The sequence below is a fragment of the Bombina bombina genome, chromosome 1 (assembly GCF_027579735.1).
Source record: "Bombina bombina isolate aBomBom1 chromosome 1, aBomBom1.pri, whole genome shotgun sequence".
In the NCBI taxonomy this organism is placed as follows: Eukaryota; Metazoa; Chordata; class Amphibia; order Anura; family Bombinatoridae; genus Bombina; species Bombina bombina.
The window spans coordinates 93192125-93219887 of record NC_069499.1 but is presented as its reverse complement, the minus strand read 5'-3'; the positions used below and the strand labels follow the sequence as shown (position 1 = coordinate 93219887).

General features: G+C 38.7%; 1 protein-coding gene across 1 annotated transcript in view; it reads left to right on the top strand.

Annotated features, from left to right (window-relative positions):
- Positions 1 to 27763, top strand: part of PPP4R4 (protein phosphatase 4 regulatory subunit 4) — a 649956-nt gene that overhangs the window by 522103 nt on the left and 100090 nt on the right. The window contains exons 14-18 of the mRNA XM_053697518.1: positions 3690 to 3795; positions 16668 to 16815; positions 18401 to 18545; positions 24180 to 24221; positions 26924 to 26998. Of these exons, the coding sequence (XP_053553493.1) occupies positions 3690 to 3795; positions 16668 to 16815; positions 18401 to 18545; positions 24180 to 24221; positions 26924 to 26998 (516 nt within the window). The remainder of the gene's footprint in view (positions 1 to 3689; positions 3796 to 16667; positions 16816 to 18400; positions 18546 to 24179; positions 24222 to 26923; positions 26999 to 27763) is intronic.

Below are 27763 nucleotides of genomic sequence, written 5' to 3'. Positions count from 1 at the left end.
CGTGGGGCATGCCCCAAAGAATTCAGCTCTTTTGCCTGTAAAAGAAAAATACAACCCCCCAACATTAAAACCCACCACCCACATACCCTAACCTAACACCAATCCCCTGAAGATCATCCTACCTTTAGTCGTCTTCACTCAGCCAAGCCACCGATGGAACTGAAGAGGAGATCCGGAGCGGCAGAAGTGATCCTCCAAGGGGCGCTGAAGAAATCTTCCATCCGATGAAGTGATCCTCCAGGCGGCGCTGAAGAAGTCTTCATATCCGGGCGATGTCATCTTCCAAGCGGGGTCTTCAATGTTCATCCCGCCGATGCGGAACATCCTTCTTTCCCGACGGACTACCGACGAATGAAGGTTCCTTTAAGGGACGTCATCCAAGATGGCGTCCCTTCAATTCCGATTGGCTGATAGGATTCTATCAGCCAATCGGAATTAAGGTAGGAAAAATCTGATTGGCTGATTGAATCAGCCAATCAGATTGAGCTCGCATTCTATTGGCTGATCGGATCAGCCAATAGAATGCAAGCTCAATCTGATTGGCTGATTGGATCAGCCAATCGGATTGAACTTCAATCTGATTGGCTGATTCAATCAGCCAATCAGATTTTTCCTACCTTAATTCCGATTGGCTGATAGAATCCTATCAGCCAATCGGAATTGAAGGGACGCCATCTTGGATGACGTCCCTTAAAGGAGCCTTCATTCGTCGGTAGTCCGTCGGGAAAGAAGGATGTTCCGCGTCGGCGGGATGAAGATTGAAGATTGAAGACCCCGCTTGGAAGATGACATCGCCCGGATAGAAGAATTCTTCAGCGCCGCTTGGAAGATGACATCGCCCGGATAGAAGACTTCTTCAGCGCCGCTTGGAGGATCACTTCATTGGATGGAAGATTTCTTCAGCGCCCCTTTGAGGATCACTTCTGCCGCTCCGGATATCCTCTTCAGTTCCATCGGTGGCTCGGCTGAGTGAAGACGACTAAAGGTAGGATGATCTTCAGGGGATTAGTGTTAGGTTATTTTAAGGGGGGTTTGGGTTAGATTAGGGGTATGTGGGTGGTGGGTTTTAATGTTGGGGGGGGTTGTATTTTTCTTTTACAGGCAAAAGAGCTGAATTCTTTGGGGCATGCCCCACAAAAGGCCCTTTTAAGGGCTGGTAAGGTAAAAGAGCTTTGAACTTTTTTAATGTAGAATAGGGTAGGGAATTTTTTTATTTTGGGGGGCTTTGTTATTTTATTAGGGGTCTTAGATTAGGTGTAATTAGCTTAAAATTGTTGTAATACTTTTTAAATGTTTGTAACCTATTTTTTTATTTTTTGTAACTTAGCTTTTTTTATTTTTTGTACTTTAGTTAGTTTATATAATTGTATTTAATTGTAGTTATTTGTATTTAATTTATTTAATTTATTTAATGATAGTGTAGTGTTAGGTTTAATTGTAACTTAGGTTATGATTTATTTTACAGGTAATTTTGTATTTCTTTTAGCTAGGTAGTTATTAAATAGTTAATAACTATTTAATAACTATTCTAACTAGCTAAAATAAATACAAAGTTGCCTGTAAAATAAATATAAATCCTAAGATAGCTACAATGTAATTATTAATTATATTGTAGCTATCTTAGGGTTTATTTTACAGGTAAGTATTTAGTTTTAAATAGGAATAATTTATTAAAGTATAGTGTAGTGTTAGGTGTAATTGTAATTTAGGTTAGTTTTTATTTTACAGGTAAATTTCTCTTTATTTTAGCTAGGTAAGCTATTAAATAGTTAATAACTATTTAATAGCTATTGTACCTAGTTAAAATAAATTGAAAGTTACTTGTAAAATAAAAATAAATCCTAACATAGCTACAATATAATTATTATTTATATTGTAGCTATATTAGGGTTTATTTTATAGGTAAGTATTTATTTTTAAATAGGATTAATTTAGTTCATAATAGAAATATTATTTAGATTTATTTAATTAATATTTAAGTTAGGGGGGTGTTAGGGTTAGTGTTAGACTTAGGTTTAGGGGTTAATAATTTTATTACAGTGGCGACGGTATAGGGGGGCAGGATAGGGGTTACTAGGTACAATGTAGGTTGCTGCGGTGTCCGGGAGCGGCGGTTTAGGGGTTAATACATTTATAAGAGTTGCGGCGGGGTCTAGGAGCGGCGGTTTAGGGGTTACTAACTTTATTGAGTTGCGGGGGGCTCCGGGGGCGCCGGTATAGGGGGTAGAATAGTGTAGTTAGTGTGGGTGCTTAGTGACAGGCTAGCAAGAAAGCTGTAAAAAAGCCGAAGAGCAGCGAGATCAGATGAGTGATAACTCTCACAGTCCGCTGCTCATCGCCCCGTACTTGGTGCGTGGCTTTTTGACAGCTTTTTTGATAACTTTGGCGAATTTTCACAGGTCCGCGGCGGCGATGTGAGGCGAGCTTAGGCAGGCGTATTGGGCCGGCGAAGACAGGTAAAATAGACACGTTGATAACTACCCCCCTATATGTGCTCCCGACCTCTTTACAGAACACACATAGGAGCCGATTTAACAAATGTCGGATAGACATGATTCGCTGTGGAGAAAATGTCCGCCCAACATCGCTAAATGACGACAGCATACGCTGTCGGCATTTAACATTGCACAAGCATTTCTAGTGCAATGCTTGTGCAATGCCGCCCTCTGCACATTCGCGGCCAATAGGCCGCTAGCAGGGGGTGTCAATCATCCCGATCGTATCAGGATGATTGCTGTCCGCAACCCTCAAAGGTGGCGGACGAGTTAAGGAGCATCGGTCTTAAGACCACTGCTTCTTAACTTACATTTCCAGCGAACCAAAAGGCTCATGCGGAAACAGCAGCATACGCTTCTTAATAAATATGCCCCATACATCTTTATACATATTAATATTGTATAACAGACAGTTCTTTTATTATAAAAATAGTGTATAACAGCAGACTTTTAGTACTGGGGCACAGAATCAAAGATTGCCAAGTCTCACCAGTAAATCAAACAACATTTTTTCCAGTCTCCAAAAATCAAATGGACCTTTATTTTCTCATAACAGGGTCCACATAAAAAAACTACAACGTTTCAGGCCTGCTATAGGCCCTTAGTCATGACTTAGACATCAGAAAGTAAAATATTAAAGCTCCCAACTGCCCTGAATTTTTTGCAGGACAATTCAACTGTCCAGCTGCTTTTTCTTCCTTTGCCTTTAAATATCCATTCACACCTCTGGAGCACTTGAGCCCCACACCACCCTACCACAATAACTGCCTCAGCTCTTCCCAGGTTGCAAGACTCTGGCCACCAGTGCTCCAAGTCCATAGATCTGAAAAATGAATCCTAAAAACAAATGGACATTTAAATGGAAAAAGAGGGATTTTCATTTACAAGAGTATACTCTTGTTTAAATAAATATTTAGTGTGTCTCGCTTATAGACGCACCTTATTAAATAAGGTGTCCCATGAATTCACTATGTCTCGATAAAGAGCCAGCCCTGAGCATAAGGTTACTGTATGTGTTAGACTATAATTTGTAAATAATATATAAATGAATGCTGTGAGTTATGATCATGGGTACAAATCATGATAACACAATTGCTGTTGCTAATATTTATTATGATATAGGGGAGAACACATGGATTTTTCAAAAATGTTTACTAAGTAATGATAGTCAACAATTCTTTCCTGTTTCTATAGACTGCCCTACCTGTCCAAAAAGCTGCTTCTCGAACCCTGTGCATGTTCCTTCGTTATAATCGTAAACAAGAACAGAGGAATGAGATCATCCAGAAACTTATTGAACGTGAGTCATTCTGTTAATCACCTATCATCTTTTGTATAAAATCAGTGTAATTTTGTATAATTTTTGTTTTATACCAGTGAGTCAATCCATAATCTATCAAGTCTAGTAACACTTTCAAAATTGTATTTGTATCTTTAACAAATAATTTAATTGGTGCTACCAATGTGGGTAGCATAATTGCTCATCTGCTACTCTTAGAACGTGGAATTCCATATTGTTGAGGTCCTTGCTTTGTATCTTCATCCAAGGAGAAGAGACTTTTCATTTGTCTTTAAAGCTTGCAATTCTCCTGTTAGACCCAGCAAATGAGCTAGGAAGAAGACGAAGCAGAGAAGGAACATGGATAAATGACATAAGCAATCCCTATCTCAATGTCCATCAAGTTTAAAATGATGAAGACAATTTTCATTTAAAAATCTAGACTATGATACATGATCAAAACAGCAGATTAATTACAGAATATGTTTGAAGTCTTATCTGCAAAAAAATTACAAAATAGAAAATTCAATTTGCATTGTAAGAAGTGGGCAAGAGAAAAGCATAAATTGCCTTTGAACTTTAATAGTTTGCTAAAGGTAACAGGGAAGTGTAAACTAATCATAGTCATAGTATTTACTGCCCATAATTCAATTTAAAAACAGAAGCATATGTGTTTTTTTACTATATGTGCTGAATATTTGTCCCTCAAATTAGCTAAGATCCCTACAGATACATTTAAAAAATATATATAAATTCTTCATTATACAACATATAAACAAAAATTTCAACTAAATCAGTTTAATTTAGTTCCAATGAAATTAGGGCCAGTTTACGAATGGAGCGCTAACAATTACAAGCGAGCGAAAAGGAGTTTATCGCGGGTGTTTGCGCATGTCGGGTTTTTCGCTTGTGTTACAAGTTGAACGTAAACCCGATCGCTTAAGCACAATTGAAGTTAACGCTCGTCGGGTGAGCATGACCTCAAAGCTCTGGTTAACTGTTTTGCAAGACAAAATATTGCACAAAAAAGTTATAAGGGCCCAAAAATATGAGGTCTCAGGTGTTAGAAAAAAAGTATGTATATGTATATATATATATATATATATATATATATATACTGTATATATATATATGTTTGTGTGTGTGTGTGTCTATATGTGTGTACAGATGTATTTATGTATTTATATGTGTATATATGTATTTATAAACACATAAATGCATATGTACACCCATATAAACACGTATATAAGTGAATTTACAGGGGTCGTGAGAATAGAAAGACAATTCCCACTAAAGGATGCGATTACAGCACTCACTGCCCTGACTCCTAGGCAGAAAATAGCACCTACTAGATTAAAACATAACTTTTAATAATATCTAATAAAATGGGTGAAAAAACTTAAAAACATGGAAGGAGTGGTTGTGTAATAATAACCCTTATGATCAGTGACTTAATAGGCCTTTTAGGTAAGGGTAGCCTTAAATTATATAAGGGTTAAAGGGACAGTCTACACCAGAATTTGTGTTGTTTAAAAAGATAGATAATCCCTTTATTACCCATTCCCCAGTTTTGCAAAACCAACGCTGTTATATTAATACACTTTTTACTTCTGTGACTATCTTGTATCTAAGCATCTTCTGACCGCCCCTAATCACATGACTTTTAGTTGTTATCTATTGACTTGCAGTTTAGCCAATTAGTGCAGTGTCTGCCACTAGCCACGGGCGTGATCACAATGCTATCTATATGGTTTACCTGAACTACTCTCCCCTGCTGTGAAAAGCAAATACAAAAGCATGTGATTAGAGGCGGACATTAAAGGGCTTAGAAATTATCATATGAGCCTTCCTAGGTTTAGCTTTCAACTAGAATACCAAGAGAACAAAGAAAAATTGTTGATAAAAGTAAATTGGAAAGTTGTTTAAAATTACATGCCCTATTGGAAACATGAAAGTTTTTTTTGGACTTGACTGTCCCTTTAAGTGCAAAGTAGTGGTTGGTATCTGAATAATTATTGCATTACCAGTGGGCTCAGTTACAGAACCTAGACAGCTTGTACTTAGATTAATAGATCAAAAGAGTGACAGCTACTGCTAGGTAATAATTGTTATGATGTAATAGGATAAATGGAAACACGTATTTGTTGGGGCTAAAACACTCAATTCTTTATTGCCTTAGGGTTAATTTTATTATGAGATCGGTTTAACCACAGCACTTTTCCATTTTCTGTCCGTTTGGGACCAAGGCTATTTTTACATTTTTGCGGTGTTTGTGTTTAGCTGTAATTTTCCTCTTACTCATTTACTGTACCCACACATATTATATACCGTTTTCTCGCCATTAAATGGACTTTCTAAAGATACCATTATTTTCATATCTTATAATTTGCTATAAAAAAATACAAAATATGATGAAAAAATGGAAAAAACACACTTTTTCTAACTTTGACCCACAAAATCTGTTACACATCTACAACCACCAAAAAACACCCATGCTAAATAGTTTCTAAATTTTGTCCTGAGTTTAGAAATACCCAATGTTTACATGTTCTTTGCTTTTTTTGCAAGTTCTAGGGCAATAAATACAAGTAGCACTTTGCTATTTCCAAACCATTTGTTTTTTTCAAAATTAGCGCTAGTTACATTGGAACCCTGATATCTTTCAGGAATCCCTGAATATCCATTGATATGTATACATATTTTTTTTAGAAGACATCACAAAGTATTGATCTAGACCCATTTGGGCATATTTCATGCCACCATTTCACCGCCAAATGCGATCAAATAAAAAAAATTGTTCACTTTTTCACATTTTTTTTCACAAACTTTAGGTTTCTCACTGAAATTATTTACAAACAACTTATGCAATTATGGCATAAATGGTTGTAAATGCTTCTCTGGGATCCCCTTTCTTTAGAAATAGCAGACATAAATGGCTTTGGCGTTGCTTAGAAGGCTGCTAAATGCCACTGCTCACCACACGTGTATTATGCCCAGCAGTGAATGAGTTAATTAGGGAGTATGTAGGGAGCTTCTAGGGTTAATTTTAGCTGTAGTGTAGTGTAGTAGACAACCCCAAGTATTTATCTAGGCCCATTTTGGTATATTTCATGCCACCATTTCACCGCCAAATGCTATCAAATTAAAAAAAATGTAACATTTTTCACAATTTTAGGTTACTCACTGAAATTATTTACAAACAGCTTGTGCAATTATGGCACAAATGGTTGTACATGCTTCACTGGGATCCCCTTTCTTTAGAAATAGCAGATGGCTTTGGCGTCGCTTTTTGGTAATTAGAAGGCTGCTAAATGCCGCTGCGCATCACACGTGTATTATGGCTAGCAGTGAAGGGGTTAATTAGGTAGTTTGTGGGGAGCTTGCAGGGTTAATTTTAGCTTTAGTGTAGAGATCAGCCTCCCACCTGACATATCACACCCTTATTCCTCCCAAACAGCTCACTTCCCTCCCCCACCCCACAATTGTCCCCGCCATCTTAAGTACTGGCAGAAAGTCTGCCAGGTCTAAAATAAAAGGTATCTTTGAATATTTTTTATTATTTTTTTTAGCATATTTACATATACTGCTATGTAGGATTCCCCCTTAGCCCCCAACCTCCCTGATCCCCCCCAAAACAGTTCTCTAACCCTCCCCCTATGCCTTATTGGGGGCCATCTTGGGTACTGGCAGCTGTCTGTCAGTACCCAGTTTGCAGAAAAAAAATGGTTTTATTATTTTTATTTTATTTTTTTCTGTAGTTTAGCTTCCCCCCCCACATACCAACACCCCACCAGCCAAACCGATCTTTCTAAATTAAATATAATCCCCCCCCTTTTTCCCCACTTCTAACTAAAATATTTCTGTAGTGTAGCGGTTCCCACCCGCTCCCTCCCCGTGCACACGCTCGCCCCCGCCTCCCTGTGTGTGCCTCCAGCCATCCCCGCCCACGATCCCACCCCCTCCGCATCACAATCGCCATCGATGGCCGCCACCCGCCTCCCACACCGGCTCCCACCTACCAACGAACTTAGCCGTTAATGTCCGGTGCAGAGAGGGCCACAGAGTGGCTCTCTCTGCATCGGATGGCTAAAAATGGTTATTGCAGGATGCCTCGATATCGAGGCATCACTGCAATAACCGGAAAGCGATCCTGCTCGCTTCCAGCTGCTTTCCACACCGAGGACGTACAGGGTATGTCCTCAGGCGTTAACTGCCTTTTTTTTGAGTACGTACCCTGTACGTCCTCGGTCGTTAAGGGGTTAAAGATTATATTTGCAACACATATAATCTTATATAGCGGAATGTTTTGACGTGTGTTATTGCGTATTACCTTAGCCAATCACATAAGGATACTTCACAGTAAGGTCATGGGCCCATTCAACTGAGTAATACGTTACACCGTTTATTATAATGTATAGGTTCCTCAATTCTAGTATTATACTAGACAAATCCTATATACACACTGTAGATTTGAACAATTGCAAGAGAGCTTGCCCCTAGTGGTGCCATTGCTTTAAACGTGTATTTACTGTAAATGTTTGACATTCCAGTGTTCTGCAAATAGCAGAATATGTTCTATGTATTTTTTATGTTTAAATCTTTTTTATTGGTTGCAAGAAATAAAAACAAAACTTACAGGAACCTACGGCATCAGAATTAGCCGCACATTACAACAATATTAATAACAACTTGATACAAAGGCTATAACATTTCAGTGAGTGGTACCTCACCATAAGAGGTATATTAGAGAGGTTCCAATCCCCCTCAGCTTCTTCAATTTGTAAACATCATGAGGTCAAACATGGCATTTCCTGAGGGTGGGTAAAATTTCAAGTAATTAAAGGAGGGAGAGAGAGGGAAAGTACAAAGGAGGGAAAACGAGAGAACGAAGGAGGTTGTAAGCGCTATCGGTGGCCTTATACATAAGAGAAAGTGGGTCAGCTGCCTCTAATGGTTCAAGTGTGTTCAACTAGTTGCCAAGGGTCTAAGAATGAGTAGTTGTCGGTAGGGTTGGGTGACTAAAGCCATTTCTATAGTTCCAGTAAAACCAGATCTCATCATTCGAGTTTTTAGTGTCTAGGGACCACGCTGCTAGGTCATACATGTTATATGTATGTTGGATTTTGTTTTTAATCTCTTGCCATGACGGTGTTCCCACCTTCCAATATCTAGCTATACAAGTTCTCACTATTGTACATAATATTCTAATGAAAGTGTTTATTGGTTTATTGAGGTGGGGTATGCGTTCGTGGATTAAAGCTTGAGCTATGTAAATCTGCACCTGTTCATCTAGTAGGTAACTGACTAAATCAGTTAATGATTGCCATATGGTCTGGACCCCAGGGCAGTCCCAGTACATGTGTCGGTATGTGCCAACTTCTCCGCATCCCCTGTAGCATAGTCTAGAACTGGTATGTGTCATATGTGTCGTTCTAAGGGGTGTAAGGTACCATCTGAATATCGTCTTCAGGGTGTTTTCCCTAAGGTCAGCGCTCAGTAAGCCCTTAGTGGCTGTCGCTAAGGTCAAATGCCATTGTTCTGGTTCTAATCTAATGTTTAGGTCTGTTTCCCATCTCTGCATGAGAGGTGTCTTAGTTGTGGTCTTTAATTTTTGTATATCGAGGTAAATGTTAGAGATGGAGTGTTTTGGCCTACTTGTGTTACTACATATGTGCTCTAGAGTAGATCTTCCTTTAGTTCGGGTTGGTTGTATATAAGTGTGTATTGCTGAAGATATCTGGAGGTATAAGTACCAGTGCACGGGTTCTGGGGTTAGTTTATCCTTTAATTGGGCGTAAGTCATCATTTTGTTCTGTGGTAGGAAGTCAGCTACCCGGTACAATCCTTTGTTTTCCCATTTATTAATAGTTCTCTGCAAGTCTTTGTGAAGGAGGTATCTAATGGGCCTCAAAGTTGAGTCCAACGGGCACATCTCTCTTTTGTGTGCTAATTCTGTCCATATCGCTTGGGTGGTCTCAGTTGTGGGTGGTTGATGTTGTTTAGTTTCGCGTGTGTTGTCTCTATGTGTCCATAGTATAACGTCAGTTCTGTCCCCTCCCCTCATATCTGATTCTAGCTGTGTCCATAGGGCTTCCCCTCTGGCTCTAAGTATTAATGCATCTTGGGCCAATCTAGCTGCCTTGTAGTATTCCACTAAGTTCGGAACCCCCAAGCCTCCAAGGCTTCTATGGTTTGTCATGATTCTCCCCGCTATTCTGACAATCTTTTTACCTCGGATAAATGACAAAATCTCTGATTGAAGTTTCTCTAAGTCAGGGTATAGGATACGTATGGGGAGAGCTCTAAAAAGATAGAGCAGACGGGGCAGCACTGTCATCTTCACCGCCGCTATTTTCCCCATCCAGGAGAAGTTATGCTTCTTCCAAGTCTGTAGGTCTTTTCTGATGTTTTTGTACAGAGGAATATAGTTAGCTTTGTATAGTTGTTGGGTGTGTCCCGTTATTCCCACCCCCAAGTATTTCATGGGTCCCTTAGATTCTTTTAGATCGAAGTTTATTTGGATTAATTTCATTGTGTGTGGGGGGATTGCTATTGGTAACATTTCGCATTTATCTGTGTTGATGCGGTAGCCAGAGATCAATGAGAACTCTCTTATTGTTTCAAATAGATTGGGTAGTGAATGCATAGGTCTGGTCAGAGTGAGCAGAATGTCGTCTGCGAAAAGGCTGATTTTGTATTCCGTCTTGCCCACTTTAACTCCTTCTATTTCGGGGTTCACCCTTATCTGGGCTGCAAGGGGCTCGATACACAACGCGAATAGCAAGGGGGACAGGGGGCATCCCTGCCTGGTCCCGTTTAAGATTGGGAATAATTTAGATCTATAGCCATTGGAGGAAACCTGGGCCGTTGGGTTAGTGTATATAGTGTTGATGGCGTCCATAAAGGGGCCTTCGAAGTTCATGTGTGTCAAGGTTGTGTTCATGTATCCCCAATCTACCCTATCAAACGCCTTCTCCGCGTCCAATGCGAGAAGCAGAGAAGGCGTTTTTGTATCACATAGGTGATGAACCGTGTCCACAATTCGTCTGACGTTGTCTGGGGCCTCCCTGTCTCTAATGAATCCTACCTGGTCTTTGTGAATCAGTTTGGGCAATATGTTTGCTAACCTATTTGCTAGGATCTTAGTAAAAAAATTTATGTCCTGGTTAATCAGGGAAATTGGGCGATAGCTAGAGCATTTTTTTGGGTCTTTGCCTGGTTTGGGTATAACTATAATTTTGGCTTGTAGTAGTTCAGCTGGGATCAGGTACCCTTGCATAATGTGGTTGCAGAATTAATTAATAATAATTTATAGTATTCCCCTGGGAAACCATCTGGCCCCGCGGCTTTCCCTGATTTTAGGGCTTTGATCGCTAATACGACCTCTACTGTCGAAATGGGCTCGTTCAGCGTCTTTTTGTCGTCGTCTGTTAGTTTAGTTAGTGAGGGGGTCGCTAAAAATCTCTGTGTGAGGTTCTCTGTCTGTGGACTTTGTGATACTTTTTTACCATCATAGAGTTGTGCATAGAAGTCGCCAAAGGCGTCAACTATTTCTTGGGGATGGGACGTGGTTGTGCCGTCTGGTTTCTCTATGATTGGGATATTAGCTGTTTTATATTTTTCTCTGATTTTATGGGCTAAGAATTTGTCTGGCTTGTTGGCGTAGATAAAGTATTGTGTTTTTAGTTTCATTATAGCTCTGTTGGCCTGGGAGTTTAGTAATTTAGCCAATGAGTTTCTTTTGTGTTGCAGGGTGTTCAGTATGGTGGGGCTCCCTGTTAGTTTATGTTGTCTCTCCAAGTGTGCTATGTCCTCATGTGTTTGCAGCAAGTCACGTCTAGTCTTTCTATTATATACAGTTTTTTCTTTTATGAGGGTGCCCCTTAATACTGATTTATGTGCTGCCCATACATACGTCGGATTGTTAGTGGAATCTGTGTTAATGTCCCAGAATTCAGTTAAATGTTGTAGGGTAGAGGAGTGGACAAGAGGGTTTTTATGTAAGTTTGGGTCGTAAGTCCAGGATCTGGATCTATTTGGGTCAACTATACTCGTCATCTTAAGTACCACCACTGAGTGGTCTGACCATACACATGGACAAATGTTGGAAGAGTTAAGTATCGGTTGCATGATTTGGCTTGTAAGGATATAGTCTAGTCGAGAGTATGTGTTGTGCGCTGCCGAATAAAAAGTCGTGTCTCTGGTGTTACCATTTAAGATGCTCCAGGAGTCTATCAGTGAGTGTGAATTGAGTGAGCTCTGAATGTTCCGTATGATGCTGTCTCGTCTTAACAATTTGTTCGTATTTGTCTTTGGTCTCTGTGTGTCTTGTGATAAGATAGGAATGTTGAAATCGCCTGCCATAATAATTCTGACTTGTGACCACTGAGTGATGAGTTGCGATATGCTCGCGAAAAAAATATGTTGTTGTTCATTGGGCGCATAGACATTACACAGGACTACATCTACATTATCTAGCTGTCCCTTTAAGATTAAATATCTACCTTCGGTGTCTGCTGTGGTGGATTTGTGTATGTAGTTGACTGAGGAGTGGATGAGGATCGAAACTCCCCTCTTCTTTGATTTGGTTGTCGCATGGAAATGAGTGGGGTAATTTTTGGTCCAGTAGTAAGGGAGTTGAGGTTTTACAAAATGTGTTTCCTGAAGAAACAGTATCTTGGCTTTTAGCAAAGTGTATTGTTTAAAGGCTAATCTTCTCTTAGTGTCAGTGTTAAGGCCCCGTACATTATGTGTGGCTATAGTCAAGTCACCCTCCATTTAATTGTTGTTTGTGGGTAGTTAGCTTACCTGGTCCGCATGCGCCCCCTCTAGGTTTCTTACTCTCCAGTAATGTAGACCCTACCAGAAAGGGTGTCATATCTACCCTCATGGTGAACCTAAATTGTAAAGACCTCTCTTTTTCAGCATCTGGGAACAGACAGAAGTGTAAGCAGCTGCAATGTTGCACCATTGGGCTATGGGCCCACCAGTTTGGATCTGGTTCTCTCGTTTCTGCAGGAAAGAATAGAGGGAAGGGTAGAAAAAGAACAAAAGGAACAGGGAAAAACATGTTAAGAAAACGTTTAAAGTGCAATAACAGTAAGTCTTAATTAACTGGGGGTGTCGGTTCAGCTTCACCGATTTGCATATTAGTAATGTAGCAATGGGGCCCCTGTTACTGGGGTAATGTTTGTGAGCAAAGTCTCATTCCTGGTTGTCTAACAGCTCCGTATCTATAGGGCCGCCCACTCCAGAGAAAGTAAGCCAGTTTCTCTTTATGCTTGTGTGTTCACATAGTGATTTTGGTGGAAAAGGTGTCTTTTTAGGAGCTCACATTGCTCTGGTTATCACCATGTGAGCTGGTGGTATCTGTGGTAAAGAGAGGCCTGTGGGGTCTTTATAACCCTTAATAAGTCCCAAAGAGGAATTTTCAAGTTTTTTGTTTCTTCCTGGTCGATCTTGTCCATTGAGCTTTCGAAATCTGATCTGCTGGTTTGGTTAATCGTTGTAGGGGAGCAGGAGATGTTAATTTTGGGGTTTCTAGGTCGAGGATTTGACAGACTTCCGGGATGTCTGATGGGTCCCTGAGAGTGATTGTTCTGGAGTCTTTGGTTATATACAGGGCAAAGGGGAAGCCCCACTTGTATAATATTTGGTGTTTTCTGAGCAGCTGTGTTAACGGTCGGAGGGCACCTCTCCGTTGAAGAGTTCTGACACTGAGGTCTTGATAAAACTGTATTACATTCCCTTGAAATTTCAGGGTGGGATTCTTGCGTGCACTCTGTAGGATTTTATCTTTATCTTGGAATAACGCCATTTTGATAATTATATCTCTGGGAGGCATACCTTCTTTGGGTTTAGGTTTGAGGGCTCTATGAGCTCTTTCAATTCCCATGTTGAAGTTGTCTGTTCCCCCTGTCACCTGGTGAAACAGTTGTGCTACATAGGAGAGGAGGTCTTTATTGAGGATGCTCTCTGGTACTCTTTTCAGCCTAATATTATTCCTCCTACTCCTATTCTCTAGGTCTTCGAGTTTTTCGTGGATCTCATTTAGTTCCTGGTGATGTGAGGTTACAGTTTGGTTAACATTAGTGATATCCTCAACTAGGGTGTCTGTTTGTTCCTCTAGTGTGTCCATCCGCCCCCCTAGATCAGCAATCTCTGATTTGATTTCAGATAAGCTATTGGTCATTGCTGTGTGCATGTTATCAATTTTGTCCCAAAGCTTTTCAAAATTAGCTGTAATGTCCTGTTTTGAGACTAAGCCTTTCAGGTCTGCTTTGGTCACTGGGGTGATGTCTTCCGTGGGGTCAGGATGTTCTACATCTGATGTTTCTTGTTCCCCTTCTTCTGTGTCTTCTGTTATGTTTAGTTTGGGGTGTACCGTGGTTTTGAAGTATGCATTAACTGTGGATGATTTAGTTGTTTTGTCTCCCTTTATCAATCTTCTGGCTGACATTGTTGAGAGGGGTTTTCTGGCGCCTAATGTTAGTGGTGCGGTATAGAGGCCGCAGTTTGGTGGTTTAATGTCACTTGTTATGTTGGGCGCAGAGGTGTTTGTTAGGTTAATAAGTACAACCTTATTAGTGATGCGCAATCAACTGGTTTTTATTAGTGTTGCTATTTGGTGTATCAGAGAAGCTGATTTGGGCCTGTGTCTGTATCTTGATTGTGTCGCTGGGCAGTCCCTTATTTCAGCAGTATACGGGACTCAGAGTCTTTTCTTAGGGGATGTAAGGTTTTATGGGGTATCTCCTTGTTTTGTTTTTCTGAGGTTAGCAGTTCTATTTTACCCCCACCTTCCTGGGCTCCCTCTATGATTTCTTCCTGGCCCTTAATTAACGTATGATATGTCGAGTGATGTGAGGGGTCTGTCTGCCGGTCACAATACTATTGTTGGGTGTTTCTCAGTCTCCCCTCCTGTGCTCGTTAATGCATGGGGTCTTGATTACCTGTCCGGGAGCTCCGCTCGCAGTCTCAGATCGTTGCAAGGTGCGGCGCCATCTTGGATTTCTCCATGCTGCTTTGGTATGTGAGCGGTGCTGCGTAGCTTTTGTCAGCTTGTTCTGCTGCTCTTTCTCTTCGGGGATTCCCTCCGTTGCGATGCGGTCCCCCGATGCTCCCACTGACCTCCGATGTTGCCGGGCAAGTAGTTTGTGGGTATCCGCTGTTATCTGGTATAGTCGCCACTGTTCCGCTGCATTGTAGTATCATGAGGTTTACTTCATAATTTATCTCCAGCACCTTTTTTTGAGGTTTATAGATCAGCTCAACCATGGGTCAGATTAAGGCTCTTTGTTTTAGCATGGTTAGCTTATTGCTAGGGCTCCAAATTGGACGTTTATTCGATGAGCTGAACAGAGCTCACAAATTATGCGGCCATTTCTTAGCTTGGTCAGGACACGCCCCCCGTTCTATGTATTTTTTAAATAGATATTCCTATATATATCTGTTGGCGCTTTACAAATAAACGATAATTATATATATATATATATATATATATATGTATGTATGTATCTATACCTATATATAATTATATATATATATAAATATATATTTGTGCAAAAAACATCATGTATAAGTAGAAATATGTATTTATGAGTAAATATAACGTTTTCTTCTATGTGAAGAATATTGGAATGTGAAATATTTATATTTTCATGTCAGGTTAGCGCACTTATAGAATATGCGATCGGGTTTGTGTGCGAGTAGGGTTTTTTCCACTTTTTTCGCCATTGACTTCTATCGGGGTGTACATTATCACGCACATTATTCTAAGTTTGGTTTTTTACATGTTTCAGATTATACAAGGACTACTTGACACGCACAAAAGGCTTACATCTTGAGAAGTTAATGTACGAGCAGGAGCTCCTCTTGTAATGTGACCCTTAGGGCTAGATTACAAGTGGAGCACTAATATATCGCTTGCATGAAAGGCAGCAATCAAATATATATGTATATGCATATAAACATATATATTTATGTTTTAATATGTGTGTATATATATATATATATATATATATGTGTATATAAGCATATACATATATATTTACTAGGAACACACAGTTTCCATAGACCGCAATGTAAAGGCATTTTCAGTGCTGTTTACACCCCCTCTCACCAACTTTAGCCCCAAAATACTGCCTAGTGCAGTCATTTTATTAAAAAATAAAGATGCTGCCATCTTTATTTTTTAATAAACTACACTAGACCGTATGTTGGGGCCATTTGGTGCAGATTTATAAAATTAACCAGAGATCTGATCTCTGGTTAATTTTATAAGCGGTAATTGCTACCGCAAGCTTGTAATGGCTGATTAATTATCTCGCTCCTGCAAATGGGCACATTTTCCTATTTGCAGAAGCACGAAAATTTAGCGATCCACTTGTAATCTAGGCCTTAGTGCTATCATATTCAACTAGTAGTTTTTTTATTTATTTATCAGAGCAAGTCCTTTTAGCACAGGAAATTGGAAACAATGGAAGTTTAATTGGATAATTTGCTGTTGCTGGTTTGATAGTTAAAAGTCAGTAGCTGAGCTTATTTTAGTGAGAACATCTGTGGGTCTGCTCAGTTCAGTACTGATGTTTTGCCATTATGTGCTAATTATCTATGGATAGGAATATGTGAAACGTCAATATTAGGAAGCAGTATAAAACTATCACTGTGTTATAAACAGAAAAATAAGTATTCTGAGTGAAAGGAAATACTGAGCACAGATGTACACACATAAAATGCAGCCCAAAAAGCATTTTTTTTTCAAGATACATAAAACTGCTTATTTAAATTAAAAAAATATACATACTTGCTCTAGAATTCTTTTTAAGGTGATGCTATCAATATTGTGCGTGCATTCTATGTTTACAAATAAATATATTCTTTATGCATTTCAGAACTTTGTCAAGGGAAAAGCTACTGGAACAGGCTGCGTTTTTTAGACACATGTGAATATATTATGGAACTGTTTTCCAAATCCTTCTTCTGTAAATATTTTTTTCTGCCAGTGCTGGAACTTACAAGTGACCCAGTTGTCAACGTCAGGTATACAAAACATTTTGTATCTGATTTCAAATGAAATATAAATAATAGATATTTTACCCTTGGAGTAACATTTTCTCATAAGAGTGTCATTTAATACCATCCCAAGTTTTTGCAGAATGAACGTCATTTAACCCCTTCCTGCCAGTGCTATAGAGTGTAAATACTATTAGTAAAAATGAAATTACAAGATTTTCAATGCGATTGTGTGATTTCAAGGCTGGGATCGGATCATGGGGGGACTTCCTAGGCTGCTAGGCACGCCCCCCCCCATCTGATTCCTGCTTTTCTAAAAGGGGGAGACTGCACAACGCTGTATAAGGTAGGACCTTCTAACGCCGTGAAGTGGATAACCAGAATTTAATTAGTATTAGTTAAACTATTTATTAAACCTCACATCATACTTTTTTATTAAAGTAAAAAAGTTTGCGTTTTTCGCGAAAAAAATCATATAAATCGTTACCCGCAGATGTTCTGAAAAATCCATTTTACATGACTCCTTCTTGAAGGGCAATTAAAGTACTCTGTTGTTCAATACTTCCCCCTACTCTTGGGCGACCAAGTGCATGAGAAAAAAGCCTGTCACTCACTCCGAACAAGCGAATTCAAGGTGATTTCTCTGACACCTAGGATAAGAGCAGAAACTGCATCTTACATTTGTGGTTGCAGACTCACCCTTGCAAGCCTGAACTGCAAGTTATCAGAATATTGATAAATTCTCCCAGAAGTATAGATTTTTAAAGCACATTAACTTGCAGAGGACCAGTACACTGCATAGTGATGATAATGAACATAAATACAACATTCTGCACTAATAACATATATGCCACAGTGTATAATGATGTTTAGGGTCCATACACTAAAAAGCAGAACAAGCTGCCCTGTATAATGATAATGGGAGCCTATATAGTGTACTGTTATCCTTGTACCCATGGGCAGCGCTGCGGAATCTGTTGGCGCTTTATAAATAAAGAATAATAATAATAATAAAATAAGATAGTGCTCTGATGTTTTGCAGTATTTAAAACATTGTAGGATTGTCAGTACTCCTACTAGTGCCCATCAGCCCCATTTATACCCTTTATCCCAGGGGTGGGCAACTATCAGTCTTCCAAATGTTATAAACTACATCTCCCATGATGCTTTGCCAACATTATGGCTGAAAGAGCATTATGGGAGATGTAGTCCATAACATCTGGAGGGCCGATAATTGCCCACCCCTGCTTTATCCTGTGGGTGGAGGGGAGTCCCACTGCTGTCACTGGCTCCACCAAAGTTTATGAAGGCTTCTCTTCTATTCCCCTCCTATTCTAGCAATTATGCCACTACAGATGGCTCCGAATATGAAGCCCAAGTTGGACAGCAAAAATAAATGTACAAATTAAAAAAAATGTCATGCACCAAATTTCTGCCCCCCCTATAGTCGCCTAGTTTGTCTATATTGTAGCAGAAGCCCTAGCCACTGTCAATGTGTCAATAGACGTTTGAGCACTGTATGTTTGCATTTTTATGTCCCTTGAACAGAGAACTATAGTTAAATTGCAAACTGTGTAATGTTAGCTCACAATTGTTTTGTTTTTTTCTTCAGACTTAAAATTTGCAGCATGTTGCCAAAACTGAAAGCTATGCTGAAACTCCCGGCAGATAACAATTTGCTGCAAGAGTTAGAGTTGTGTATAAGAAGATTACTATGTCAGGAGCCAGATGAAGAGGTTATTGCTGTTGTTAAAAGAGTAAGTATTGCTATATTTTATCTTAGCACAAGCCCTTGTCTTAGTTTTACTTTTAATTTCCTGAAATTTAAAGGGACAGTCTACTCCAAAATTGTTTTTGTTTTAAAAGATAGATAAGGCCTTTACTACCCATAGCCCAGCTTTGCACAACCAATATTGTTATATTAATATACTTTATAACATTTAAAACTGTTATTATGCCCCTGCAGTCCATCTTTATCTAAGTGCATTTTATTAGCTTTTCACAGCAAGACACTCGGCTAGATTAGATTACGAGTTGTGTGTTAGGCTGAAAAAGCAGCGTTAACAGGTCCTAACGCTGCTTTTTCACTACCGCTGCTATTACGAGTCTTGAAGGTTTAGGGACACCGCACACTTCTTTGGCCTTACCGCAAAACGACTTACGTAAACTTCGTAAAGTCTTTTTTTCTATGGGACTTCCATAGCGCTGATATTATGAGTCTGTCCTGGGAGGCCAAAAAGTGAGCGCTACACCCTACCCTGTCAAGAGTCCTAACGCATTTAAAAGTCAGTAGTTAAGAGTTTTATGGTACAACGCCGTAGCATAAAACTCATAACTAAAGTGCTAAAAAGTACACTAACACCTATAAACTACCTATTAACCCCTAAACCGAGGCCCTCCCACATCGCAAACACTAAAATTACATTTTTAACCCCTAATCTGCCGCTCCGGACACTGCCGCCTACATTATATTTATGAACCCCTAATCTGCTGCCCCCAACATCGCCGACACCTATATTATATTTATGAACCCCTAATCTGCCTCCCCCAATGTCGCCGCAACCTACCTACACTTATTAACCCCTAATCTGCCGCCCCCAACTTCGCCGCCACTATAATAATTATATTAACCCCTAAACCACCGCACTCCCGCCTCGCAAACATTAGTTAAATATTATTAACCCCTAATATGCCGTCCCTAACATCTCCGCCACCTACCTACACTTATTAACCCCTAATCTGCCGCCCCCAACGTCACTGCCACTATACTAAATGTATTAACCCCTAAACCTAAGTCTAACCCTAACACCCCCTAACTTAAATATAATATAAATAAATCTAAATAAAATTACTATAATTAACAAAATTATTCCTATTTAAAACTAAATACTTACCTATAAAATAAACCCTAAGCTAGCTACAATATAACTAATAGTTACATTGTAGCTATCTTAGGGTTTATATTTATTTTACAGACAAGTTTGTATTTATTTTAACTAGGTACAATAGTTATTAAATAGTTATTAACTATTTAATAACTACCTAGCTAAAATAAATACAAAAGTACCTGTAAAATAAAACCTAACCTAAGTTACAATAACACCTAACACTACACTATAATTAAATAAATTTACTAAATTAAATACAATTACCTAAATTAAATTAAATTAGCTAAAGTACAAAAAAACAAAACACTAAATTACAGAAAATAATAAACAAATTACAGATATTTAAACTAATTACACCTAATCTAATAGCCCTATCAAAATAAAAAAGCCCTCCCAAAATAAAAAAAAACCCTAGCCTAAACTAAACTACCAATAGCCCTTAAAAGGGCCTTTTGCCGGGCATTGCCCCAAAGTAATCAGCTCTTTTACCTGTAAAAAAAAATACAAACAACCACCCCAACAGTAAAACCCACCACCCACACAACCAACCCCCCAAATAAAATACTATCTAAAAAACCTAAGCTCCCCATTGCCCTGAAAAGGGCATTTGGATGGGCATTGCCCTTAAAAGGGCAGTTAGCTCTTTTGCAGGCCCAAACCCTAACCTAAAAATAAAACCCACCAATACACCCTTAAAAAAAACCTAACACTAACCCCCTGAAGATCGACATACAGTTCTGAAGATCGTACATCCATCCTCAAGAAAGCGGCAGAAGTCTTCATCCAACCAGGCCGAAGTCATCAACGAAGCCGGGAGAAGTCTTCATCCAAGTCGGGCGAAGTGGTCCTCCAGACGGGCATCTTCTATCTTCATCCATCCGACGCAGAGCGGGTCCATCTTTAAGACATCCGACGCGGAGCATCCTCTTCATCCGACGACTACCCGATGAATGAAGGTTCCTTTAAGTGACGTCATCCAAGTTCCAATCAGCCAATAGAATGCAAGCTCAATCCTATTGGCTGATCGGATCAGCCAATAGGATTGAACTTCAATCTTATTGGCTGATTGCATCAGCCAATAGGATTTTTTCTACCTTAATTCCGATTGGCCAATCGGAATCTAAGGGACGCCATCTTGGATGACGTCACTTAAAGGAACCTTCATTCGTCAGGTAGTCGTCAGATGAAGAGATTGCTCCGCGTCGGATGTGTCAGGGTTTTTTCCCTGATCTGTTTGCCATGTGCTGCTGGCAGCCATTTTACTCACCTCTCTTGCTGACCCTGGTGCATACTGTGTGATGCTGCTCATTTCCTGCACTTCCTTTTATGGCCAGACTGGTGTCATCATCCATGTTAGACAGGATGCAGTCTCAGAATTGTGATGTCATCACTTATTATTTAAAGGGCCTCTGTTCAGTATGCTTTGCCCTTGCGTTGTCTCAGACCTGTTTGAGAGAGCTCCTGTGTATTACCTGGCTGTCTGACGTCTCTCCTGGTTCCTGATCCCTGGCTTGTTCCTGACTCTGCTGTTCTCCTTGTTCCTGATTCCAGCTCGTCTGACTATTCGCTTTGGCTCCTGACTCAGCTTGTCTGACTACCAGTTCTGGTTTTGATTCCTGGCTTGTTATTTGACTTTATATTATTTTTTGCTATTAATAAAGGTGTGATTATTTTTGCACATCTTGTCTCAGTCTGACTCCTGGCACCCTGACAGGATGTCTTGAATATGGACCCGCTCCGAGTCGGATGGATGAAGATAGAAGATGCCGTCTGGATGAAGACTTCTGCCCGTCTGGAGGACCACTTCACTCAGCTTGGATGAAGAATCTCCCGGCTTCTTTGAGGACTTCAGCCAGGTTGGATGAAGACTTCTGCCGCTTCCTTGAGGATGGATGTCCGGTCTTCAGAACTGTAAGTCGATCTTCAGGGGGTTAGTGTAAGTTTTTTTTAAGGGTGTATTGGGTGGGTTTTATTTTTAGGTTTGGGTTTGGGCCTGCAAAAGAGCTAACTGCCCTTTTAAAGGCAATGCCCATCCAAATGCCCTTTTCAGGGCAATGGGGAGCTTAGTTTTTTTAGATAGTATTTTATTTGGGGGGTTGGTTGTGTGGGTGGTGGGTTTTACTGTTGGGGTGGTTGTTTGTATTTTTTTTTACAGGTAAAAGAGCTGATTACTTTGGGGCAATGCCCGGCAAAAGGCCCTTTTAAGGGCTATTGGTAGTTTAGTTTAGGCTAGGGTTTTTTTTTTATTTTGGGAGGGCTTTTTTATTTTGATAGGGCTATTAGATTAGGTGTAATTAGTTTAAATATCTGTAATTTGTTTATTATTTTCTGTAATTTAGTGTTTTGTTTTTTTGTACTTTAGCAAATTTAATTTAATTTAGGTAATTGTATTTAATTTAGTAAATTTATTTAATTATAGTGTAGTGTTAGGTGTTATTGTAACTTAGGTTAGGTTTTATTTTACAGGTACTTTTGTATTTATTTTAGCTAGGTTGTTATTAAATAGTTAATAACTATTTAATAACTATTGTACCTAGTTAAAATAAATTCAAACTTGCCTGTAAAATAAAAATAAACCCTAAGATAGCTACAATGTAACTATTAGTTATATTGTAGCTAGCTTATGGTTTATTTTATAGGTAAGTATTTAGTTTTAAATAGGAATAATGTAGTTAATGATAGTAATTTTATTTAGATTTATTTAAATTATATTTGTTAGGGGGTGTTAAGGTTAGGGTTAGACTTAGGTTTAGGGGTTAATACATTTAGTATAGTGGTGGCGACGTTGGGGCGGCAGATTAGGGGTTAATAAGTGTAGGTAGGTGGCGGCGACATTGGGGGCGGCAGATTAGGGGTTAATAAATATAATGTAGGTGTCTGCGATGTTGGGGGCAGCAGATTAGGGGTTCATAAATATAATGTAGGTGGCAGCGGTGTCCGGATCGGCAAATTAGGGGTTAATAAATATAATGCAGGTGTCGGTGATGTCGGGGCAGCATATTAGGGGTTAATAAGTGTAAGATTAGGGGTGTTTAGACTCGGGGTTCATTATAGGGTGTTAGGTGTAGACATAAATTTTATTTCCCCATAGGAATCGATGGGGCTGCGTTAAGGAGCTTTACGCTGCTTTTTTTCAGGTGTTAGACTTTTTCTCAGCCGGCTCTCCCCGTTGATTCCTATAGGGAAATCGTGCACGAGCACGTACGACCAGCTCACTGCTGACTTAAGCAGCGCTGGTATTGGAGTGCGGTAATGAGCAAAATTTTGTTCAACTCTCACTTCTTGTCTTTTAACGACGGGTTTGTAAAAACCCGTAATACCAGCGCTGCAGGTAAGTGAGCGGTGAGAGAAAACTGCTCGTTAGCACCGCATAGCCTCTAACACAAAACTCGTAATCTAGCCGACTGGTAGTGCTTACTCCTGTTGAGTTATGAATGAGTTAGCACTGATTAGCTAAAATGCAAGTCTGTAAATAGCACTGAGATAAGGGTGTAATTTGAAGAGGCTTAGATGCAAGGTAATGACAGAGGAAAAAAGTGTAATAATATAATAGTGTTGGTTATGCAAAATTGGGGAATGGGTAATAAAGGGATTATCTATTTTTTTAAACTGTAACATTTCTGGAGTAGAATGTTTCTTTAAGGACAAATTTACATTGCAAAGTTTATGTGTGAAATTTTCTGAAAAATAATCAGTTCAGATTACCTTATTGTGACCTTTGAGATCTCATGCAAAATCTATCAGAAATAACTTTATAATCAAAGATCAATGTTTCATATGTATCCTGTAGCCTAGCTATCATTATAGCTAATGCCTATTGTAACCTAGTTCATATCTTTCTATTAATTTTAAAAAAGACTAATACAAATATATTCTGATCTATGAGTAAGGGCTGAATATAGCATGAAACGCGTAAGTTTATTCAGAGCTCCCTTTGCATGATACATAATAATAATAATAATAATAATTGGATACTTGTATAGCGCACAACCTCAAACTTAATCGACTCGCGGCACTGATAACAGGTATTATTATTACCCAACTTAATGGTACTCATTGGTATCTTTTTAATATGCTTTCATAAAGATCAATATTTTATATTTTATTTCAAGTTGATACACAGTGTGGTCCTAACGCTTGTCTGTAGCACCTTATGGAACTATAGGTGTTGTAGTTCATATCCCTCAACATTACAAATGTGTGTTGGAAACATCCAGTTTGTAGCCTTGATCAGTGATTATTTTGTTTGTTAACAAAAATATGCAATAATATATATATATAGTCCATAAGATTGTGTATTATAGGTGGATGCCAGAGCTAACTAATCATGCATATTTTAAAATACTTGTAGCTTTTGTTTGTATAAATAATGAATTACTATTTATTTGTGTAGTGAACATTTTTATTTGTAAACTTTTCATAACTACTTATTTAAGTAATCATGTTATCTAGTGGCTCTTTGTAAGCTATAAATGTATTTCTTCTCCCTTTTTTGTTTTTCAGTCTGTGGTAGAATTAGACAGAATGGATATAGCAATGGATGCAGTAAGTAAAAATATATTTTATTGACTTCTGTTTTGCTTGCCTATGTTCATTTATGTTTCCTGTCATTAGTGACACTTCTTGTCATCAGTGACACTTCTTGTCATCAGTAAAACTTCTTGTCAGTGACACTTCTTGTCATTAGTGACACTTGTCATCAGTGACACTTCTTGTCATCAATGACACTTCTTGTCATTAGTGACACTTGTCATCAGTGACACTTCTTGTCATTAGTGACACTCCATTTTAGCTCAATCTGTCCCTCTCCCTTATTTTTTGTTTAACTATACTTCTCTTTTGATACCTTCTATTAGAAGTTCCTGTCCATAATATCCCCTTAATTGCACTGAAAGTATTTTCCTAAAGTAATGATGTGGCCATCACACTAACCTCCATCCACTAAACTCAACCCCAAATCTAAGTCTAATTCATCTTGTTGGTGATACCACAGTAAGACAATGATGACTTTGTCCTAGTGGTAACGTTTCTCCTTTAACAAGAGTAATTACTTGACTACAATAAATATGACAATCGTAACAGTAGAACATAAGACATTTTGAGACCCACATTTAAGCCATAACACCACAAATTTTCAAAACGTCACTTTAGGCTTTTGATAAAAGTGTGTGTAACTTGGTATAGAAGGTTAATATTTTATTTACGTATTTAAAAATATATATTTTAAAATTTGGCAAAATAAACAGATGCACTTTGCCAACTATGCACAAGTATTGCCATGTTTCAATATGTTTCAAACAATCCACATTGTACATGCTATTGTTTAGTATGTCTCTCAAATTTCCACACTAATTGCTTTGATTTTTCCTCCAAACCAACTAGTATAGGTACCTTACATCAACATCAGGCTTGGCAAATAGTGAAAAAATAATAATTGACTCCCCATATTATATACTAAACCAAACCATGTGACACACAAAGATGATATAATGTAACACTGTGCAACCAATAATCAATATATATAAATATAGAAACACTACTCTTGTTTAAATGATGCTGGTAGAATATGCAGAGATGTTTTCTTCCTAGAAATGTAGATGAACCTTAAAGGAAAAAAAAAAGCATCCTTGACAAAGCCTAATAGTGAAACATGTCTGAGCATCCAGGATTGAAGCGTCATCACATTACAAGAAGATGGCGGACTCTGACGTTTTCCAAAGCAGATTGAACATGCCTATCTTACAAAGGGAAGCGCCAAGCACTAAGACTTTATATCTTTTTAACCTTAAAAGGTGTTTGGAGTTCGGTGACTTCTCAAGAGTGAATAGACTCAGAGTGATTGTGTTTTGACCTTTTTATTGTACTACATTGTTTTTTATAAAGTGGAACCCCCTGCTAAGACCTGGGTTTTTCTTTGTGAGCGCATACTTTAGCGCTGTTGTAGCTTAAACTAGTGTGTATACTTTAGCGCTGTTGTAGCTTAAACTAGTGTGTATACTTTAGCGCTGTTGTAGCTTAAACTAGTGTGTATACTTTAGCGCTGTTGTAGCTTAAACTAGTGTGTATACTTTAGCGCTGTTGTAGCTTAAACTAGTGTGTATACTTTAGCGCTGTTGTAGCTTAAACTAGTGTGTATACTTTAGCGCTGTTGTAGCTTAAACTAGTGTGTATACTTTAGCGCTGTTGTAGCTTAAACTAGTGTGTATACTTTAGCGCTGTTGTAGCTTAAACTAGTGTGTATACTTTAGCGCTGTTGTAGCTTAAACTAGTGTGTATACTTTAGCGCTGTTGTAGCTTAAACTAGTGTGTATACTTTAGCGCTGTTGTAGCTTAAACTAGTGTGTATACTTTAGCGCTGTTGTAGCTTAAACTAGTGTGTATACTTTAGCGCTGTTGTAGCTTAAACTAGTGTGTATACTTTAGCGCTGTTGTAGCTTAAACTAGTGTGTATACCATTGCTACACACAAACAGTGTTATTCTATGGAACTTTTTCTCTCTTTCCTATCTACGTTTGTAGGAAGAAAACTCTATATATTCTACCAGCAACATTTAAAGGATTACTTTCTGTTATCATTTTTAAGCTAAACAACTAACATATTAAAGTTAATAAACATTAATTAAAACCTACTGACCTATATTTTCTCCAAAATGAAGTTTCAAAACGTTCTAAAAGTTATATTTTTTATTCGCCGATGATGTCACGTTATCCTGCCCACTATTTTCAGCATTGCATGTTCAAAATACTTAAACCAATAACTTTGTGTTTAAAGCGCCATTTTGAAACCTAGGTATTGTAAACGGATTGGTACAGAGCAAAGGATACCCACGGAGTGGGTTTGGAAAACAATTAAATTTGCAGACAAGATTTCTGATATACGGTAGAGATATGTTAATGAAATGCTATTGATAAAAAGCGTATTTTGGGTAGTTAGTTAGTAACAGGCATAGAAAATATTTACTTACAGTGGACCTTTAAGCAAGATTACTGTTCTATTTGTATTTTAATTATTGGGTGAACAGTGTTACAATTTATCATGTCAAGCTTGACACAGTCTGCATGACTGCCGTGTACTCTTAGATAAATCAGTGCAGGGGTCCTACAGTTCCAAAAGCAATTGTATGATGAATGCTTATCATAATCATCATTTAGCATTGGGTTATTGGAGTAGAAGGTTGGCTGATTCTGTCATTGGCTAATTCTTTACAAAACAAAATCATACATAACATTTTAACCCTATTTAATCAGTTCCAGAAACGCTATTATGAAAAGGATTTGTTAGATGAAGAAAAGGAAAGAGAGGAACATCTTATGCTTGAAATGGTAAGTTTCATAATGTGTGTGTGTGTGGGGGGGGGAATGATTCTGTGCAGCATTAAGTGTTTTCCGTTTTCCTTGCATCTTATATGCTAAAGCTCTGCAAAGAATTAACCCTCTGATGTCTGCCTGCAGGTTTCTGTGCAAGGTGGGAGTCATTTTTTAGTGGAAAGATGAAGGGTAGAGGGAGGAAGAATGGAATGCAGGGGAAACGAGAAGAAGAAAGATGAGAGTATCAGCAAGCAAAATAGATGTGTATAGTAACTGAAACAAGACTTTAGAGAGGGAGATTTTAGAATGAATGAGTAACGTGTGGTATAAGCCTGAGGTGGTATTCCTTATATGCCAAAATTGTTACACTAACATTTCATTTCATAGATGTACTCATATATAGTTTTAAAAAAAAGGTCTAATTTCCTTAATAAGATCTATCAAAACCTCATTGTAGTTCATTTAAATTCTGCTGGAGGGGAGGGATTCATTGAGAAAGTATTTACGAATATGCTATTACCGTTGGTTCTTGCAAGTTACTGCAGATATCCTTACATTGGGGACTTTAATCTTATTATGTAATTACATGCACTAAATACTAAAGAGAGTAAGGGGCCTATCTATCAAGATCCATATAGACCGCTGCTCCATAACCTGTCCTTCTGCTTTGAGGAGGCGGACAGACATCGCCCCAATTCCACCCGCAATTCCACAGGGGGGTGTCAATTTTGATTGACACCCCCCTGCTAGGGGCCAATTGGCCGCAAATCTGCAGGGGGC